This window comes from Rana temporaria, chromosome 1 (genome assembly GCF_905171775.1).
Source record: "Rana temporaria chromosome 1, aRanTem1.1, whole genome shotgun sequence".
NCBI classification, from domain to species: Eukaryota; Metazoa; Chordata; class Amphibia; order Anura; family Ranidae; genus Rana; species Rana temporaria.
The window spans coordinates 74,090,040-74,112,161 of NC_053489.1; the positions used below are offsets into that span (position 1 = coordinate 74,090,040).

The 22,122-nt window shown below is 42.9% G+C and overlaps 1 protein-coding gene across 1 annotated transcript in view; it reads left to right on the plus strand.

The window, feature by feature from the left end:
- The window catches only part of NDUFS4 (NADH:ubiquinone oxidoreductase subunit S4), a 195,196-nt gene that overhangs the window by 39,916 nt on the left and 133,158 nt on the right, over positions 1–22,122 (plus strand). Inside the window, exon 2 of the mRNA XM_040339344.1 lies at positions 8,137–8,215. Within this exon, the coding sequence (XP_040195278.1) occupies positions 8,137–8,215 (79 nt within the window). The remainder of the gene's footprint in view (positions 1–8,136; positions 8,216–22,122) is intronic.

Genomic DNA, 22,122 nt, shown 5'->3' on the forward strand with positions numbered 1-22,122 from the left:
ATCTGACATGCTTGTCAGTCGATTGATGTATGTACACCAATCGGCCATAACATTATGACCACCCACTTAATATTGAGTATAGTTAACTTTTGCTAAAACAGCCCTGACCCATTGAGGCATGGGCATCAAAGTAACATTCACTTGAATGGAAGGTTTCCCAGCAGAATATTGCCCAAAGCATCACACTGCCTTTGCAGACTTGCCTTCTTAAACCGCATCCTGGTGCCATCTGTTCCCCAGGTAAGTGATGCACACGCAACCGACCATCCACATAACCTGATTCCTTAGACCAGGCCACATTCTTCCATTGCTTCGTAGTCCAGTTCTGATGTTCATTGTTCATGTGACCATTGTAGAAGCTTTTGTCTGTGGACATGGATCACCATGGGCTTCACAGCCCCATTCACAACAATCTGCAATGCCCATTTTTTTTCTTCTTTTAACACATCAACTTCATAGACAACATGTTCACTTGCTGCCTAATGTATCCCATACATTTTTAGATGCCCTTGTAACGAGATATTCCCTTTACCTGTCATAATGTTATGGCTGATCGGTGTGTGTGCTGTATTTCAGCCTTCTTGTACTGTTGTGAATGAGAGCACAGAGTCATGACCCATGCTGCTTTTTGAGCCGTGTTTGGTTACTAGATTCCCTGACGATCGTTTGTCCCAGACAGCAAAAGGAACCAAATTTTTTGTAATGTTCTAAAATGGGGTTCTCAATTGTGTACCCTTATTTGCAGACATGTGGCCATCACACCTGGTTGAGGGTTCGGATATCCCATTCCAAAACTTTTAGAATTCATATGAAGTTGGCCCCCTTTTGCGACTCTAAGGCCCCTTTCACACTGGGGCGGGGGTGGGGGCGGCGTCGGCGGTATAGCCACGGTGCCCCATTGATTTCAATGGGCAGGAGCGGTATATACACCACTCCAAAGATGCGGCTAGCAGGACTTTTTTACCGTCCTGCTAGCGCACCGCTCCAATGTGAAAACCCTTGGGGCTTTCACACTGGAGAGACAGCAGCAGCTGTTTCAGGTCGCTTTGCAGGCGCTATTTTTGCGTTTATAGAGCCTGAAAACCTCCCCAGTGTGAAAGGGGCCTAACAGCCTCCACTCTTCTACGAAGGAAGAAAATCTGTGTTTGTTGGAATTTAAGAGCATTTGTGAGGTCAGGTACTGATGCTAAATGAGAAGAACTGACCATCAGTCGGAGTTTCAATTCATCTCAAAGGTGTTGAATGTGTCTGAGGTCTGGATTCTGTATATGGCCACCAAACTGGTCAAGCCGTGTCTTGGTGGATCTGGCTTTGTGCACAGGGGTATGTATGGTCATGCTGAAACAGAAAATTACCTTCCCCACACTGTTGCCACACGCTTGGAAGCACATAATGGTCTTAAACTTCTGTTTTCTGTAGTATATACTGTATAGTACCTTCAACTCAGTTTGGAGGAGTGTCCACAATCTTTGACTGACTGTAAAGTAGGTTTGATGGTCATATACTGTATCCATAAACTTTTTTGCCCACACACATGGAAGCTTCACCATTGATTGCCTGTCTACCAACATTGGGGGGGATACACACATTTTCAAAAACGCATTGTACTGTAGTATGTTTGCTTTTGGTTTTCTTCATTGCCTCCATTTCCAGCAGAGCATATCTTTCCTTTGCTCCATTACTACCATATTCAGCTGCCAGGAGCAGGGAAACTACTGTGCTTCTGGCTCTGGTGGAGCATGCCACCTGACGGCTCTATCGCTTGATGATTGGCTCAGTGGCTTTAAATTGAACCTCAGCATTGTGTAAGCTCAGACTAAAGCAACTAAGAGCTTATACAGACACACAGGAGAGATATGAATTTTTGAGCGCCCTCTGATCCAGCAATGTTTATGATGGCCTCGACTCCCCCCCCCCCCCCCCCCCCTTCATTGGCTGAGACAGCAGCTAGAGCTCACTGGTTCCCACTGCTGTCAATCACAGCCAATGACAAGAGAGCGAGGGGGGGGGCGAGCTCAAGAGGAGCAAGAAAATGTGATGGGTCCATTTTACAAGAAACTGGAGACTTGAATGTAATACTGGGTATTAACCTGCCTATACATTCTTTTCCTCAATGTGTGTAGTTTTATTAGCCTGGTTTATGACAGGTTGACTTTTAATGGAGTTGCTGAAGGTTTCTAATTGAGTTAAGGCCGGTTTCACACGGGCTTCAGCTTGTATAGGAGTGATGTCAACAGCCAGCTTTGACAAAGCATTTGCAGAGCTTTCAGCAAGCTTTGTTGAAGCTTATAAACTACCGTTCAGCTCCAGTTTATAAATGTTGAATGTAGATTCTAATCCGAGTGCTGATTGCCACTTTAAACAAGCTGCTAGCAGGCTTCAGCAAGCGGTCAAAAAAGCTTCAAGAAGTGCTGAAGCCTGCTAGCAGCTTGTTTAAAGTGGCAATCAGCATTGGATTAAAATCTACATTCAACAATTCAAGCAGAATTTATTTTTTATTTTTAACTCCCACAAAAGCTTATGGCTCAAAAACATTATCAGTTAGGGTTTTTATAGCTGAAATACTCCCCTTTAAAACCTACTAATTCAGAGGGTTTTTTCCACCCAGAAGACGCCCTTGCCAAAAAATGCTGATAACAGCCTATGTGTGCATGGACACCTAGGATAAGACGGGGACTTTACTGGCTGCAGGAAAAAAAGCGCCTAAAGCCAAAAACAGCAGCTGTAAAAACGTCCAGTGTGCACGAGGCTTTACAAACTGGAGCTGAAGGATAGTTTAAAATCTTCAACAAAACTTGAGATCTCCTATGCAAGCTGAAGCCTATGTGAAAGAGGTCCAAAGGTGAAGATGTTCTTTAATGTTGACATCTAAGTTTGCCATTTGCCATGTTCGTGGGATAAGCCAGAATTCACAGCCTAGTACAGGAGGGTGTAGAGTTCTCCAGTCTTCAAAGCTCTGTCAGGATGGGGTCAGGAGAAACCCTGTGAACTTACTGAAAATATCACACTCATCCCTTCAAAGCTTTTGAGCTATTCAGACTGCTTGCTTCTGTATAAGTGGCGGATTTTTTGCTTCACTGAAGACGCTGGTAGATTTGCTTTCGCTAAGCAGACACATTAGGATGTTACAGTGGCACATAAGCAGATACTTATTTTTTTAAACCTAACCTGACTGAAAGCTCTTTTGGTTAGAGGGAGGCCGGACTTCATTCCTCCACTGCTCTCCATGGTGAGAAGCTCCCATGCCCCTCGTCTTATAGCAAAGCTGTAACAGCCAGGTCTCTGATTTTGTGTAAGCCTTCCAATGCCCCTTTCTGAAGTGCAATCGCCCCATATGCCTGTAGACAATCCCAACAGGGATGTCACAAAGGTTATTGGAATCCTAAAAGAATGAACAGAATGGATTTTACCTATTGTATTTTTCACTCCATAAGGCGCACCTAAGTTTTAGAGGCGGAAAATGAGAAAAACAATATTCTGAACCAAATTGACCTTTGTCCACTAAACCAAACTGATAAGAGGCATGGAGGAGCTCAGCTATGAGGAAAGATTAGAAGAACTGAATATATTCTCTCTTGAGAAGAGCAGATTAAGGGGGATATGATCCACATGTACAAATATAAGCGGTCCATATAATGAACTTGGTGTTGAGTTATTCACTTTACGGTCAACACTGAGGACAAGAGGGCACTCTTTATGTCTAGAGGAAAAGAGATTTCACCTCAAATTACAGAAAGGTTTCTTCATAGTAAGAGCTGTGAAATGTGGAACAGACTCCCTCCAGAGGTGGTTCTGGCCAGCTCAGTAGATTGCTTTAAGAAAGGCCTGGATACTTTCCTAAATGTACAGAATATAACGGAGTACTGACATTTATAGGTAAAGTTGATCCGGGGAATATCCGATTGCGTCTCAGGGGATCGGGAAGGAATTTGTTTTCCCCTGCTGTAGCTGGATCATGATTTGCTAGGGTTTTTCCCCTTCCTCTGGATCAATTGTGGGTATAAAATTGGATATAAGGGATTGTATGTTTTTGTTTTAATTTTTTTATGGTTGAACTGGATGGACTTCTGTCTTTTTTCAACCTGACTAACCATGTACTAAAATATTTACTAGTGTCCCTTAATTGCAGCCTGACCCGTTTCCCCCCCCCTAAATTGCATCCTGACCCGTTTCCCCCTAAATTGCAGCCTGACCTGTGCCCCGCGACTGGTGAGGATTTCATGACACCTGCCTGTCCGCCTGTCACTCAGAAGACAAAGTAGCCTGAGTGGCCATGCTCCAACCAGTTGCTGGGGCTGCTCTGTCTTCTGTGAGTGACGCTCGGTCCCGAGATCCTGTTCGCAGCTCAGCCTGGCCGCTGATTGGCTAGAGCGGATGAATTGAGAGCAGCGCAGCCATTTACTGGCGCTGCTGTCAATCACATCCAGTGACGCGGAGCGCCGAGGGACGGGGCCGAGTGATACAGTGAGCGGCTATGGCCGCTCGCTGTTTAATGGGAGCGTGCCCGCAAGGACTCATCACAATGCGAACCCTCTTGCATGAATGTAGTAAGTTCTTGCGGGGAGGACCAGAGATAGCCGCCGAGGGACCCCAGAAGACGTGGATCGGGGCCACTCTGTGCAAAACGAACTGCACAGTGGAGGTAAGTATAAGGCCTCGTACAGACGAGTGGACAGTCCGCTGAAAACGGTCCGCCGGACCGTTTTCAGCGGACATGTCCCCTCGGAGATTTCTGTCTGATGGTTGTACACACCATCAGACAGAAATCCGCGCAAACAGACAGCGCGGTGACGTGTCCGCGCCGTTGCCGCGACGATGACACGGCGACGTGTGCGTTGCTGGAAGGTCAATGCTTCCACGCATGCGTCTAAGTAAACTACGCATGCGAGGGATGGCGGCCGCTCAGACATGTACGGTGAGTCTGTACAGACGACCGAACATATCCGACGGACAGGATTCCAGCATGCTAAGAAACATGTGTCTGCTCAAACGGTCGGGTGGACAAATGTCCGCTGGAAACCTGTCCGGTCGGCCGTACACACGACCGACCATGTCTGCTGAAACTGGTCAGCGGACCAGTTTCAGCAGACATGTTCGGTCGTCTGTACGAGGCCTAACATGTTTGTTATTTTAAAGACATTTATTTTTTTCCGTTAGTAACCCTTTAATTTTGGCAGATCTAGGCAGTCACAAGATTTTATTTGCCAGTGTCCAATGCTCCTGTAGCAGACAGTATAACCTGACAAAATGCTAACTTCTTGTGTTCCTCAATGGACTCCAGGAGAAAAAAAATGACAATGCGCACAAAATACTATTTTCAGTGATCTAATGCAATAAATGTTTGTAAATCCACATGTTGTAATCCGGATGTCGGACCTCAGATGACGTCTTTTGATGCTTTGATTTGGGTTAGGGAGCTCTTCCCGTACAAAGTTTATTATTCGCCTCAGGAAATTAATATGTGCATGTCCAATGATTCATCCATTTGTACCGCTCGCTCTCTAAACATGAAAGTCTTTATTTTAATAAGAAACAAAATTGGGAACTACATATTTACCCATTCTCCTTCTTTTAATTGAAGTCTAACTTTTTATGGTGTCTGAAACTTTGTTTATTTTGATACTTGTAGTTTGTTTCACTGGGTTGTGACAGGCAGAGTACACAATGTCTTGGTGTATCTGTGGTCAAAATTTAACGATCCTCTTTAAGTTTGAAAAGTCGTATTTTGAAGCATTCTCGAATTATACTTCTTTGAATTTGGTGACACATATTCACTATGTCCTGTAAATATACATTGCTGTGTCACACATTTCACAGAGCCTGTCTTCTGAACTACAATAGGAGGGGTTTCAGAAGGCAGCTGAGCACTGTGATTGGTCAGGTGATCGCCTACAGAGAGGGGCCGCTGTAGGCGATATGACGTATCGCCTAAGTGGTCCCTGGACGGAAGGAGGAAGTGGGACAGGAAGTCCCACTCCTTCTGAAGCCCCCACTCCCCCCCCAAAAAAAATTACATGCCACAAAAAAAACCAAGTCAATTACTTGACCACTTTCCTCCTCTTCCTTGCCAAGCCTATTGTCCGCTTTCAGCATTGTCGTGCCTTGAATGACAATTGCGCAGTCATGCATTGCTGTACCCAAACATTTTTATAATTTTTTTTTTAATTAAATTTTTTTAGACAGATAGAACTTTTCTTTTGGTGGTATTTAATCGGCGCTGGGTTTTTTATTTTTTGGTAAAAAAAAAGTTTGTTTCTGTTTATAAAATGTTGTAAATAAGTAATTTTTCTCCTTCACTGATGTGCAGACACTGGCTGGCATCACTGAGGGACACTGGCTGGCATCACTGATGGGACTGCACTGATAATCAGGGCACTGGTAATCGGGGCAGATCTCCCCTGTGAGGAAATGCCACTGATCATCTCCCCTCTCTTCACACACTGTGTGAGGAAAGGAATGCCAATAACCAGCATTTCCTTGTTTACATGTGATCAACTGTTATTAGACACAGCTGATCACACGGGTAAAGGGCCTCCTCATCGGCTCTTTACTGAGATCGGTGATGCACCGTGTCCCAAGGACGAAGCGCACCGATTGCTGCGCGCAGCGAGAGTGGGATGATGTCATATGACTTTGTCCCAGAACAATAGAGCCCCCGCCCACCTGCCATTTGTCAATACGGAGGGTGGGAGGTGGTTAATGTGCTAGTATGCATTGCATACTAGCACATTATAAAATGCCTTAGAGCAAAGCCCTCCAGCGGTGCACTTTCACCCCTAACAAGGCCTCCATCTTGCCCTGGTCTTTCTTCCACATTCACGGGCTCCAGCTGTACGAGCGGCTAAAGCTGCGATGACTCCTGCGCATGCCGGACCTTCAGAGCGCATTGCACCAGTGATGTCGCCAGCTGCATGCAGGGTGAATATCTCTCCTAAACGGTGCACATTTAGGAGATATTAGTTTTATCTACAGGTAAGCTTTATGGCTTTCCTGTTGGTAAAAATGGCAAAGGGGACTTTACTACGGCTTTACATGGGAGTAGATTTGTATTTCTAGTAGTTTGGGGATTTGATCTAACCTGCCCAGTTGCGTACATATTTGGCAGCCATATAAATAAAGTTCTTCCATCCATTCTTGTCTGTTCAAATTTCAAGAACCATTCTAAAGGCATTGGAGGTTTTGTTGTTGGCCAAACTTGGGAATCCACATATGGGCGGCATTAAATAATCGTCGCTGTGAGCATCTTAGCGGATTGAGTTGGCACATGGATGATGTAGAAGGAATTGCAAAGATGTAGTAGTAAGGGAAGCTGTAAGTCGATGGACTTCTGAAATACAGGAAGGTCAGCACTGTGGCTGCCCCCAGGGCCTTTGGAATTTTGTGCAGAGAGGACTACAACTACCTATTGAGGCGCCCCATTTGGTATGCTGGGATTTGTGCTGGGAGAGGCGGAATACGGACATTTCAAAGATGAGCATTTGTCAGGCGCAATGCGTCTTGTATGCCCTTCAGCAGCAGATCAGGAAGTCATTAATTATTAGGCAGAATCTACAGGCAACTGGTTTTAATATAAAGCTGGTTAAAAAAATGTTTTTTTGATTATGACTCTCCCTTCTCAATGACAGATTTGCTGTTTATATATAAAAAATAAAATAAGAGGTCCTAGATGGGTTTGGTTTTGCAGTGTCTGTCTCAAGCCATGCAGCTAACGCAACTGAACAAGGGCTTTCTTTTCTTTGCCTTTATTTAGTTCTTCTTCACCTCTGATGCCATCATGTTGGGTCCATGTTTGTTGCAGCTTTGTGTTGGTCTGTTCGTGACAAGTCTGCTGCTGTACATTCATATAGAGCAGTACAGTTCTTGCCAGTGGCAGTCTATCTGTGTTACGGGGAGCCTGTAGCAGACATAAAGTGCAGCCTGTTGTAAACTGCTTAGTGGGAGCCTGCCAAGAACTCAGCAGACAGAACTAATTGGGGAGAAAAATAATTTTGGTGCCCTTCTCCTTTCTTTTCTTTTTTTTTTTCTTTTTTTCTACTAGGATAAGTTAACTTTTTTTTATATATGATTTATCTGCCTTTTTATTTTATTTTTTTTGTTGCATGAATCATTTTTTTACTTTTGTGTTGTGCACTGCAGGTCACTGAACACTTCCACATGGAGGCTGGCACATACCCAAAGTCAAGACACGCAACTCATCACTGTGGATGAAAAATTGGTGAGTTTTCTTTTCCTCGAGTTGCATCTTTCCTTGAGGGGCTCCGACTGTGAAGTGGGTAACCCGTACTCTCTTCTATAGGAAATCTGGGATGCACAAGGCAAACGGTTAACTTCTAGAGCAGACCATGTCATAGTTATCTGTCAGTGAACCCTGTGAACACTAAACATTACCATAACACTGTGCTGGCACACTAATTGTGTGTACACTATGACCATCCGACTGTAGCAGCTTATGCAGTGAAACTGACAAATGGGAATTTAAGCTTTTGTTTTCCGTATATCCTCAGTAAACCATTTTAACCCCTTATGTAACCATCAGCATTTTGGCAAATTATTGCAAATGTGGTCAGCCTAGGGACTTTGGTTTTTCTTTTTAGAAGACTAAGCGTCCTTTTGAAGGAAATAAAGGGAATGTTTTAAAAAAGCAACGCACTTGTTTCAGAAGAGTCCGATGGAAGCTGACTCACAAGCAGCATCATAGTTAAAGTGATTTTAAACATTTTAATTTGAAATAAATCATGTCATGCATATCTACTCTGTATAATGGTTTTGCACAGAGAAGCCCTGAGCATCCATTTCTGGGGTCCCCTGCCAGTGTTTCTGGCTCCTCCTGCCTTCTGAATAACCCCCTAGTGAGCTGCTTGCTAGGGGGGTATGTGTGTGTTTTTGCGAGCCCCCCTCCTTCGTTAAAAGATTTAATTGACGGCAGTGGGAGCGAATGACCAGTGGGGAGGCAGAGAGCCTAATGCCGCGTACAGACGGTCGTTTTTTGTGAAGAAAAAAAACGTAGTTTTTAAAAACGCCATTTAATATGACCGTGTGGGGAAAACGTTGTTTTATGTCTTCTGAAAAACAACAAAAAAAAAATTCGAACATGCTTGAATTTTTTGTGTCGTTTTTCAAAAAATGACCGTGTGTGACAACGTTTTTAAACCCCCGCATGCTCAGAAGCTAGTTATGAAGCGAGCTTCAATGGAAAAGAGTAGCGAACGTAACCGCGCTTTGCTAGAGCATTTTGGAAAAACGATGGTGTGTAGGCAACGTCGTTTTTGAAAATGAAGTTTCAAAAACGTTGTTTTATTTCATGATTTTAAACGTCGTTTTTTTTCATCACAAAAAACAACCGTCTGTACGCGGCATGAGAGTCGCTGCTCTCGTGCATAGCGTTAAATAAAAATGGGGGGCGGGGGTTTATCCTGTACACAAGGTTTTTACCTTAATGCAACAAATGCATTGAGATAAAAACAAAAAATTGAGAGATGTTCAAAGGACCCGGGGGCACTAATAGATTATAGGCTCAGTAATGGCATGCAATGCCCAGCTGCTACAAGCAAAGCAAACGGATTATAAAGGGGATTAACTCCAGAGATAAAACGATAATTCTCCCACTCTACAAGACTCTGGTCCGGCCGCACCTGGAGTATGTTGTCTAGTTCTGGGCCCCAGTCCTCAGTAGAGATGTACTGGAAATGGAGCGAGTACAGAGAAGGGCAACAAAGTTAATGAAGGGCCTGGAGGATATTAGTTATGAAAAAAGGTTGCGAGCACTGAACTTATTCTCTCTGGAGAAGAGACGCTTGAGAGGGGATATGATTTCACTTTACAAATACCATACTGGTGACCGCACAATAGGGATAAAACTTTTTCACGGAAGGGAGTTTAACAAGACACGTGGCCACTCATTAAGGTTAGAAGAAAAGAGGTTTAACCTTAAACTACGTAGAGGGTTATTTTACTGTAAGAACAGCAAGGATGTGGAATTCCCTTCCACAGGCGCTGGTCTCATCGGGGAGCATCAATAGTTTCAAAAAACTATTGGATAAGCACCCGAACGACCACAACATACAGGGATATACAATTTAATACTGACATATATTCACACACAGGTTGGACTTGATGTCTTTTTTTCAACCTCACCAACTATGACTTGTTAGCTATACAGGCATACCCCGCTTTAAGTACACTCACTTTACATACACTCGCGAGTAAGGACATACCCGCGAGTGTATGTAAAGTGCCTTACAAGTACTGTACAGACATTTTCCGGCTGTGGTAGAAGGAGCTGAAGCTCAAAGAGCATAGCCCGCCCTGTTCCAGTGTGCCTCTGACACCTCCACTACAGCCCCTGAGACCTCAACTACAGCTCATGACACCCCCACTACAGTTCCTGACCCCCCTACTACATCCTAGAAGTGAAAAAAGTTATTGTTTCACTTTAAGTACATTTTCGTTTTACATACATGCTCTGGTCCCATTATGTACTTAAAAGTGGGGTATGCCTGTATATAAGTAAATGATGTCCTAGCTGGAAATTGGGTTTTCATATCAAAACTAGAAAAGTGCTTTCACACTGCTCTGTAGAAAAAACACATTTAACCACATGCCGACTGCGCCATAGCCGAAAGACGGCTATAGTGCGGTCGAGTTATTCTGGGAGGACATCTATAGACGTTCTCGCGCGCCCCCTGATGCGCTCTCGCGAAATTGTCCGTGCTCGCCGGGTTCACGGATCATGGTAAAGGGTCAATGATAACCCTTTACCTTAACCACGTGATCGCTCCGTCAAATGATGAAGCGATCACTTGTAAACAAACCGGCGTCATGTTATGACGCCGGTTTCCTCTCTCCCCTCTGTGTACCGATCGGTACATTGCGAGAGGAGAGGGGAGAGAGCAGATGGCAGCAGCGCTGCTCTGTGACAATTGAAGTCACAGAGACAGCCATCCCTGCAATACAATACCCTGCCCATACCCTGCAATAAAATACCCTGCCCATACTCTGCCATGCCCCGCCATACCCAGCCATGCTCGGCCATAACTTTGTGTTAAAAAAAAAAAAACGTTTTAACCACTCCCCCGCGCTGGCTGTCATATGACGTCCTTGACTTTGTGCGGGGATATCTGAATAATTACCTGCAGCTACAGGCATCATTCAGATATTGGCTTTTTCAGCCAGCGATTCCCTACACCAGGGATCCTCAAACTATGGCCCTCCAGCTGTTGCGGAACTACACATCCCATGAGGCATTGTAACACACTGACATTCACAGACATTACTAGGCATGATGGGAATTGTAGTTCCTGAACAACTGCAGGGCCGTAGTTTGAAGACCCCTGCCCTACACCATTAGAATGATCATAGCGGCTGTTCCGCATGATTGTTCTTACGGGAGGCGAGAGGGGGCACCACCACCCCCCCCCCCTTCCGCTGCCCTCCGGTGCTTGTACCAACTCACCGCTACGATCGAAGCCAGGATTGTTTTTTTATTATTATTATTTCAGGCTTCCTAGCCTAGAGGTGAGATGTGGGGTCTTATTGACCCCCTCATATCTCACTGTAAAGAGGACCTGTCATGCCATATTCCTATTACAAGGGATGTTTACATTCCTCGTAATAGGAATAAAAGTGATCAAAAAAAATATTTTTGGGGAAAAAAGTGTCAAACTAAAATAAGTAAAATGAACAGTACATTTTAAAAAAATTTTTTTTTAAAGTGCCCCTGTCCCCGTATGCTCGCATGCAGAAGCAATCGCATACGTAAGTCTCGCCCACATATGAAAACGGTGTTCAAACCACAAATGTGAATTATCGCTGCGAACGTTAGAGCGAGAGCAATAATTTTGGCCCTAGACCTCCTCTGTAACTCAAAACATGTAACCAGTAAAAAAAATGAAAGCGTCACCTATGGGGATTTTTAAGTAGCGAAGTTTAGCGCCATTCCACGAGCGTGTGCAATTTTAAAGGGTGACATGTTGGGTATCTATTTACTCGGCGTAACTTCATCTTTCACATTATGCAAAAACATTGGGCTAACTTTACCGTTTTTTTTTTTTTTAAAGCACAAAACTGTTTTCCCCCCAAAAAACGCGTTTGAAAAATTGTTGCGCAAATACCGTGTGAGATAAAAAGTTGCAACAACCGCCATTGTATTCTCTAGGGTCTTTGCTAAAAAAAAATGTTTTGGGGTTCTATGCAATTTTCTAGCAAATAAATGAATATTTTTACATGTAGGAAAGAAATATCCGAATTGGCCTGGGTGCTCCAGAACGCCTGAAGGTGCTCCCTGCATGTTGGACTTCTGTATGTGGCCACGCTGTGTAAAAGTCTCGCACATGTGGTATCACCATACTCGGGAGGAATAGCAGAATGTGTTTTTGGGTGTAATTTGTGGTATGCATATGCTGTCTGTGAAGAAAAATTACAAATTTGCTAAATTTTATATCAGAAGCGAAGACAAATTCATTATTTTTTTTTTTTATTTTTTTTTTACAGAATTTTCAGTCTTTTTTTTCTTTTATATCCTAAAAATAAAAAAAAACAACGTGATTAAATACCACCAAAAGAAAGCTCTATTTGTGTGAAAAAAAGGACACAAATTTCATATGGGTACAGTGTTGTATGACTGAGTAATTGTCATTCAAAATGTGAGAGCACCGAAAGCTGAAAATTGGTCTGGTTAGGAAGAGGGGGTTTAAGTGCCCAGTGGTTAAAAATGCATATTCCTTTTCAATTTTTTTTTCTGGTTGGGCATGCACCTGTAAAACATGGACTCAAACGCACACAACTTTGGTTGCAGGCACACTGAGGTCATCTCATGTGAGTTGTCTGTAGTGGCCTGGCCTGCCTGCAAGCACATCCTCCATTTTGAAGTGACAGGCAGGTAAACCAATGGTTCTATCCCCTGCAGGTGTGTCTGTCTGGCCCCCTGAACATCCACCTTCACCTTAGAGATAATCTGGCTCAGGCTTACTGAGAAAATGAATACAATATGTCCAACTAATGGCATTGAAAATTGGCATTTGCCCCTTGAAAATTATGAGTTTTGTGTCGCCTTGTGAGCAGAATCCCCCACCAAGTTTATCTGTTGGTAAATGTTCAACATTTTTATGTTCCCAACTACCTTTTTTTGGCAACTAAGAACTTGATTCTTTCAGTTTAGGTGAAAGATCTGAACTGGATCATCTGGAATCTGATGGAGAGAACTCTCACTGAATATATCCAAATCTGAAATATTACTTTAGATTTAGGCAGGCTTTACAGGTGAAACTTAAAAGGTGAAACCAATATGAGATAGACTCATTACATGCAAAGCAAGATCGTTCAAGCTGTGATTTGTCATAATTGTGATGATTATGGCTTGCAGCTCATGAAAACCCCAAATCCACAATCTCAGAAAATTAGAATATTGTGAAAAGGTGCAATATTCTAGGCTCAAAGTGTCCCACTCTAAACGGCTAATTCAGCCATAACCTTTAAAGCCTTTAAATGGTCTCTCAGTCTGGTTCAGTAGGAATCACAGTCATGGGAAAGACTGCTGACCTGACAGTTGTGCAGAAAATCATCATTGACACCCTCCATAAGGAGGGAAAGCATCAAAAGGTAATTGAAAAAGAAGTTGGATGTATAAAAGAACATTAATAGAAAGTTATGTGGAAGAAAAAAGGTGCACAAGTAGCAGGGATGACCACAGCCTGGCGAGGATTGTCAGGAAAAGGCCAATAAAAAGTGTTGGGGACTTTCACAAGGAGTGGACTGAGGCTGGAGTCAGTGCATCAAGAGCCACCACACACAGACGGATCCTGGACATGGGCTTCAAATGTCGTATTCCTCTTGTCAAGCCACTCCCGACAACAAACAACTTCCGAAGCGTCTTACCTGGGCTAAAGAAAAACACACCTGGTCTGTTGCTCAGTGGTCCAAAGTCCTCTTTTCTGCAAATTTTGCATCTCATTTGGAAACCAAGAACCCAGAGTATGGAGGAAGAATGGAGAGGCACACACTGCAAGATGTTTGAAGTCCAGTGTGAAGTTTCCACAGTCTGTGTTGATTTAGGGAGCCATGTCATCTGCTGGTGTTGGTCCACTGTGCTTCATTAAGTCCGGGGTCAATGCAGCCGTCTACCAGGAGATTTTGGAGCACTTCATGCTTCCTTCCACAGACGAGCTCTATGGGGATGCTGACTTCCATTTTTCAGCAGGACTTGGCACCTCTCCCACACTGCCAAAAGCACCAAAACCTGGTTCAATGATGGTGGGATTACTGTGCTTGATTGGCCAGCAAACTCGCCTGACCTAAACCCCATAGAGAATCTATGGGACATTGCCAAGAGAAAGATGAGAGACATGAGACCCAACAATGCAGACGAGCTGAAGGCCACTATTGAAGCATTCTGGTCTTCCATAACGCCTCAGCAGTGCCACAGGCTGATAGCTTCCATGCCACGCCGCATTGAGGCAGTAATTGCTGCAAAAGGGGCCCAAACCAAGTACTGAGTACATATGCATGCTTCTACTTTTTAGAGGTCCGATATTGTTCTATGTACAATCCTTGTTTTATTGATTGCATGTAATTTTCTAATTTTCTGAGATTGTGGATTTGGGGTTTTCATGAGCTGTAAGCCATAATCATCACAATTATGACAAATCACGGCTTGAACTATCTTGCTTTGCATGTAATGAGTCTATCTCATATATTGGTTTCACCTTTTTAAGTGGCATTAGTGAAATAAATAAACTTTTGCACGATATTAAAAAATTTTGAGTTTCACCTGTACATTATGCAGTTTTCTTTCCTTTAAAGCGGGGGTTCACCCTAAATTTTTTTTTTTTTTTTTTTTTCTAGCATGCCATTAAGCATACTAGCGCGAGCTACAGTATGCCTTTATTTTATTTTTTGGCGCCGTACTCAGTTTAATCCCGTAGTGAAGTTTCAGACTTCCCGTGGGGAATGGGTGTTCCTATGCAGAGGGAAGATGATTGACAGCCGGCTAGGGCGTGTCACGCTTCACGAAAATAGACGAAATAGGACTTGGCTCTTCACGGCGCCTGCGCAGTCAGCTCCTAGTCTGTGCGCAGGCGCCGTATAGCGCCGTGAAGAGCCGAGACCTACTCCGGCTATTTTCGGTAAGCGCGACGCGCCATAGCCGGCCGTCAATCATCTTCCCTCTGCTAAGGAACGCCCATTCCCCGCGGGAGTCTGAAACTTCACTACGGGATTAAACTGTGAGTACGGCGCCAAAAAAATAAATAAAGGCATACTGTAGCTCACGCTAGTATGCTGGATTTAATGGTATAAACTTGTTATTTAGGGTGAACCACCGCTTTAACCACGTTTGAAAGAAGGAGAATCGCTTGATTCCTGTATCTTCACAGTCAGTGTTGATGGGGAATTCTCCCCACAGCGCTTTTTTGTTCTGCCGGTTGGGAACACAGAGCCTTCCCCACCGGCAAAATACAGTGATTACTGCTGGCAGATATAACTGCCGGCAAGTGATCAGGTGGAAAAAAAACCTGACAGGCTTGTTGTACTGAAGACGATCAATGGATCAACTTTTGTACAACCAGCCTGCCCATAAACGTACCGACATTCGGCCGGTTCCTGCTGAACCAGATGAATTTCGATCTTTCTATGGCCGGCTTTAGCATCTAGAATCAAATTGAAAACTGTATTTAGGGTGTTTGCTTTTTTCACTTTTTTTTTTTTTTTGGACAATTTCCTTTTGTATACAGATCTGAAATATTTTTCATCCTGCTAACCAAATAAATCAGACACTGTTTGGAAGACTGTCTTACTGTGGTACACAGTGATACACCTGGAAGCACATCTTGTATTTGATTGTCCTTGGCCCACAAATATTTACTTCGTAAAGAGCAGAAAATAAATGGAAAGGCACATAGAATGGATTTATAGCAACCATTTTTATTATTATAGTTAATGTGATGACATAAGTGATAAAACCTTCTATGCTTTGTCCCGAGGCAACTTGGGTGAGTTTACGGTCATAAATGTTGCAAAATCCATTAAGTTCTACATGATACAGGTTGTACTTTTTACTGATTCATGCTAATTATGAGATATATTTAAATATGTGTTTGAACTTGGTAAAGGATAACTCTACTTTCATGGTTAAAAAAAATCTAGCAAATGAAAAAAATAAAACAATATAGCGTATACAATTGCGACACAAGTCATATTGTAGTTGAATGTTGTTAGAAATTACCTATCCTTTTCACTCTGCAGCTCTGACATTTTCTGTAAAATGCAATATGGCTACCTGGAAGCGCCCTGTATGCAAATGGTGTACAGAACGCCCCCCAGATATGCCATTTCCTGCTTGTGTGATTGGCTTACTGATTTTCCCAGAAGTCTACACGAAGATACAGATCAGATTTTGAGCATCCCCTGCAACAGAAGTGGCATTTTTGGTGAGATACTCTCAAAGGGAAATCGTGTGTAAAGGCCCTGCAACTTTGCTCATTAAAATCCTGCAGGTCAATGTAACAATACAGTAGCTCCATGAGTGACTATGTACGAGGGGTCATGATTAGCTGCAGGAACTGTTGGCCCCTCATTGCTTTCAGGTGGGGCTGCCACCCATAGCTATTCGCGGGGAACCTCTGTTGGGTCCCCTGCATACAATTGCTAGTGGCCCCATTCGAAAGGGCAAATGAGGACCTAATGTTTCCTGTTGATCGTGGTGGTCTTTGTATTGTTTTTGGATTGCAGCAGAACTTGTATACTAGCCATTAATTTGAACCCACTTAAAGGATCCATATCCATTTATTGTCTATTAAACTGTCTGTTTTTCATGTTATAATGGAAATTTGCTGTAAGATTGGACCTAGAATGCCCAGGTAAAGAGCTAGTTGGCAGAGATTTATACTGCGCTTAGTGACACTTCCCACACCATGCTCATTTTGTATTCCAACACAGTAAAATTCCTATCATTCTTTTTCATTATTATTATAACCTAAGAGCTTCACACAACTTCTGGGTTGCACATTTTTGTTTCCATGCCAGGCTCGTTTGGCACTACAGTTTTATTGTTCTTTTATTTGGGGATATTCAAAAAATGTATAAACTTGTAGCTTCTCCCAGGACTAGTTATGGGCCATAGATATTTAGTCATGGATTTCAGAATTTATAGTGATGATTTTACATGCTGATTTCAAGGTGGTCATACATGCACTGGCCATCGGCGCATAGTGAAGGCTTTTTTTTTTTTTTTTTTTTGATTAGCTGTCATGTACTTGGCTTGTGTGATTATAGCATTATAGACTTATAGCGTCTACAAACTATGGGATATATACTGATTTTTTTTTTATTATTTTTTTATTTATACATTTCAGTGGCTTATAGCGGGACCTTCGATATTGCGATGAACAATCGGACACTGACTTTGCGAGAACCAGTGACTAATAAAGTGATCAGTGCTAAAAATATGCACTGTCACTGTACTAATGACACCAGCTGGGAAGAGGTTAAACATCTATGGTGATCAAAGGGTTAAATGTATGCCTGGCCAGTGTTTTCTGTGGTGCTTTTACTAAGGGATGTGATGGATTTTACTCCCTGCAGGGAGAGAATCATTTAGATCCCTGCTGTCAGAATGGAGGTCTGCCTAGTTTACATCTCCTCAAGGATCAGTGCCCATCCATTCACTGGCACCCGCTGATCTGTGTGTGTGTGTGTGTATATATATATATATAGATAGATAGATAGATAGATAGATAGATAGATAGATAGATAGATAGAAAAAGTGACATTCAGCGCCGAACAATAAATACAAAACTTAAAATTACAAAAAGCTGCTCCTCATATACAATACTGATTGCAATAGTTGAAAAGATAGGTAGAGGCCGCTAAACCACAAGTGATAAACTAATAAATTGCCTATAACCGTGATCATATATATATAATAACAATAAAGTGAACTAATACAAAATTATTATATTAAATAGTGTCTCTGTGTCATAGGTAGCCTCTATGACATAAAGTCCCAATATAAAGTGGATAATAAGTAGGTAATTGAATCTTCTTCTTTGCTGTGATCTTAAGTGAAATTAAAGTGCCACCACCACACTTGAATCTTCTTTACACCCAAAATGTGCTGAAGAAAATGGATGCGCTTACCAGAACGAGTTGACTACTTTAATGAAAAAGATAGTCAAATGAGCTTGAGCAGGATTGTGCCTGCACACATGTTGACAGTAAAATAGATGTATAACCTCGTCCCCAGGCGTTCCAAATAAGAATATGTGGAAAAACCAGGGAAAAGCCAATAGCGTAATATTGCTATTATTAAAAACACTTACAAAACATAGGAAAAGCCAAATGGCCTCTTACTGTATAAGTGCCTACCCGGCACTGGGGCTGCAGATGTTAAACCGCCAATGTGCGGTATGAATTTTGGGTCGTCAGGGATCGCCGCCACCGCCGTAGCACAACCACAAGTTCCCGGCTGCTAGCTCCACAGGTCGGAGAGCATGTCACGTGACCAGGTACCGCCTCCGACATACGTTTCGTTAATTGAACATCTTCAGGGGGGCGTGATATATATAAAATAGTGCACTGAATGGAAAATGCAGGATACACATGTCTGAAAACCGAAAATTAAAGTTTTTAAAACATATTTATATTTTTTATACAGAATTGTGTTTGACTTTTTGAAAATGTCATCAATTTAAATGAATATGAATTTATCGTCTGCCATTATTGGCAACTTTTCCTCTTATCATATGCATCTTTAATATGTATGCCCTGTAGCAGTAAATCTGCTATGGTGTGGTTCACCTAAAGTCTAAAAGGGAACATTTTTCCAACTGATATAAAATCTCTAGAATTGTTTATTGTGCCCAAGCATTAACCAGATATAAGTTTACCTTTTTGTCTTCAATTCTTACCAATTTCTTCCAATACCAATTTTTAGAAGCAAGAGTTAGGATTGAAGAGGAAGTAATGAGCATAGCGTACTAGCTCATTATGTTGCTACTTACCTGAAATCGAAGCCCTCAAAGTGCTCCTCGTGCCCCTCCGCCGCCATCATGTCCCCTCGCAGATTCTTCCTGTTTTCGGCGTTCTGGCACTGTGATTGGCCCGAAACGGTGATGACGTCACTCCCGCGGGACCGGCAGATCCCTGTGCATGCGCAGGAATACGGCATTAACCCAAGTTATGCCATTCACAAAACTGGCACGCTCAGTGCACCTGCGCCGTTGTCTACGGCGCCTGTCATTATTGTAAATATCTCCTAACCGTGTAGGTTTAGGAGATATTTCTTGCACCTACAGGTAAGCTTTAATCTAGGGTTACCTGTATGTGCAAGTTGTGTGGTTGGGTTTACAACCACTTTAATGTATCCCTAGACTGGCTGTGTGCTAAATAAAAACAATTGCTTAAAGACGTTTTAACCCTTTTGCTGCCAGAACCCTTTTTTGGGGCCTGAAGATTACCGTATATACTCGAGTATAAGCTGAGTTTTTCAGCACATTTTTTGTGTGCACCCCTTGGTTTCCTCACTGTGTCCATCTGCACCCTTACGATCTCCCGGCTGTCCTGTCAAGGTTTCTGCCTTGTGTTAATGATCTGGGGGAGGAAGGAAGGAATTATGGTAATTCTCTGCGATCGGCGGCGGGCGGAAGGACTGTGCCGCCTGTGACAGTGTCCAGACTCAATCAAATGTAGGAAGATAAGGAGACATCCCCTGCGCTGTGCGCCTCTGATTCAGTGCCAGTGATCTGTCTGCGTTTCCACCCCAGCTTGGTCACCGTCATGTTGCCTGTCACCATCGGTCTCCTGCTACAGCCAGCTCTGCCTACTGCCGCATGCCCCCCCCCCGTCGGTATCCCTCCTGGCCTTGCCTGTTCTCCTGAACAATGGCAGGCATCAGTGGAGTTACTGGCAGCACTCTGGGTGACAGGTGGAGCCTGCCTTGACTCGAGGCGGGCAGCATTTACAATAGTTTGTTCTCCGCACTGACAGCGGCAGGGTCACGTCGTCCAATGCAGAGACTCTCGTATACAGCTGCAGAGGTGAGCCCCAGTCACCCAGTAAGTAAACATTTTTTACTGTTACTGAAATTGCATAATGTTTGTAAAATGTATATACAGATATAGTGTATAATCTGCCAATCACTGATTTGTGTGTACCGAGGGGTCCCCCCACCCCCTTCCTTGGTGAGGTTGCATTTGATCGCTGCTGGTGAGGAGTTGCATTTGATCGCTGCTGGTGAGGGGTTGCATTTTCTGGGCACTGTTACTAGGAGTCAGTGAGGCTGAGGCATGCAGATGGACACGGTGAAGCTGCAGATGGGCATTGTTGACCCTCTTTTCCACTTACAGTAGCTGCAGCATTTCTCACCCTAGGCTTATACTCGAGTCAATACGTTTTCCCATATTTTTTGTGGTAAAATTAGGTGCCTCGGCTTGTACATATGGTACATAAAACCCCCAAACATATATAACAATAAAATAGTGGAAATAGTGGTAGTTCCAATTATTTATGTTACACAATAGTACCGCAAACACTAATGATTTTTAGGGTATACTAATGCAATAAATTACCCAATTTCCTATAAAAGACGAGGTTGCACCGAGTAAATGGATACCCAACATGTCAAACCTTAAATTTGCGTGAGCCCGTGAAATGGCAACAAACTTGACACTTTAAAAGTCCCCTATAGGTCATCAGTGTAGCGTCACGGAGGGGGTCTGGTGATATATTGCTCTCACTCCAGCGTCCACGGCGATATGAAACTTGTGTATTGCAATCAACGCTTTAGTGTGTAAGCGTCCAACACCTGTGTTTACGTTTGTGCATGTGTATATGTGGGGGGGGGGGCTCAATTTTATTTTGGGGGAGGGGAGATTTTATGTGCTTGGGTTTAATTACAATTTTTAAAATATTAGATTTTTTTTTTTAATCAGGGGACAAAGTCCCTTATGTGATGAGTTTTGGTGACAGGGTCTCTTTAATTGAGACCTCCATGTTTTAAAAGACCCAGCATGTCTCCCCTGTGCTCCACTGAATGTAGTGCAATGCATTACATCGTTTCCCGGCCGTCCTGAGGGACGCACCCGTCAGTGATGTCATAGACATCGATTTCCGGGTCAGTGATGTCATACACGTCGCTTTCCGGGTAAGCAACAAGGAGGGGAGGAGAGCGAACATAAGTAATAATTATAGGCATCAACAACGGCAGCAGCAAATGTCTTTTGTAACAGGGGATAAATAAGCTGTATTTTTACAATTATTGTGTATCTGTCATAAAGTGAATCAACTGTGAGTACATTTTAATATAACTCTGCTTGGTATTTTACAGTGACACTTGTCATATTGTGTAAAATTGTACCCTGGAAAAGAATAACCATTACGATTTGGAGACCCTCTGAACACATTCGTCTTTTTCTGTTTCAGGGCAACATTTAAACATTTACAGCTTTCCTTTTCTTCGGACCTGCTGACTTGAGAACAGGTCTGATTTACTTTGAGATGACTTGTAATTTATCATCACAAGGAAGGATCAAAGCAGAAGAAAATCATACACTTCTTTCTTATACTGCAGTTTTGGTTTAACCTTTCCGATTATGATAGTTGGAATACAATTAGAAAAAATAGATGACATTCCAGTTCTAATTAGTAGCAGATTAGACTTTTGGCAGGTCTGTCTTAAAGTGCTCAGCTATGTGTGGTCTGTTATTTCATGTGCAACCTGATATTTGTGCTTGTTTTATTCCAAGCACAAATTTTGGTAAGCTTTCCAACTTTTTCTAATGGGTCACGGAGAATGCATATTTGTCACTGAGTTTTCAAACCATAGTCTTTATGCTCTTTAATTGTATTTTGTTCTGTCCACGTTTATCTGTCTAAAGAGCCTAAAGGGAATAACAGTTTCACGTAAAACTGAAATCTGATGTTTATACTACCGCTCGTAAAAGCAATCTATAGTCTTTCTGTTAGTATGATACGTAAAAAAATGTATTACAAATTTTGTAAATCCTTTCATACATAAAAATGTGACAGTATCAACCTTCTGAAGCATGCAATTTCTGGATTGTAAAACACCTTGAACAGTGGGGAGAAATCCTGACCCGGCTTTGGTTTCAGTGGGAGGAATTGTGACCATTG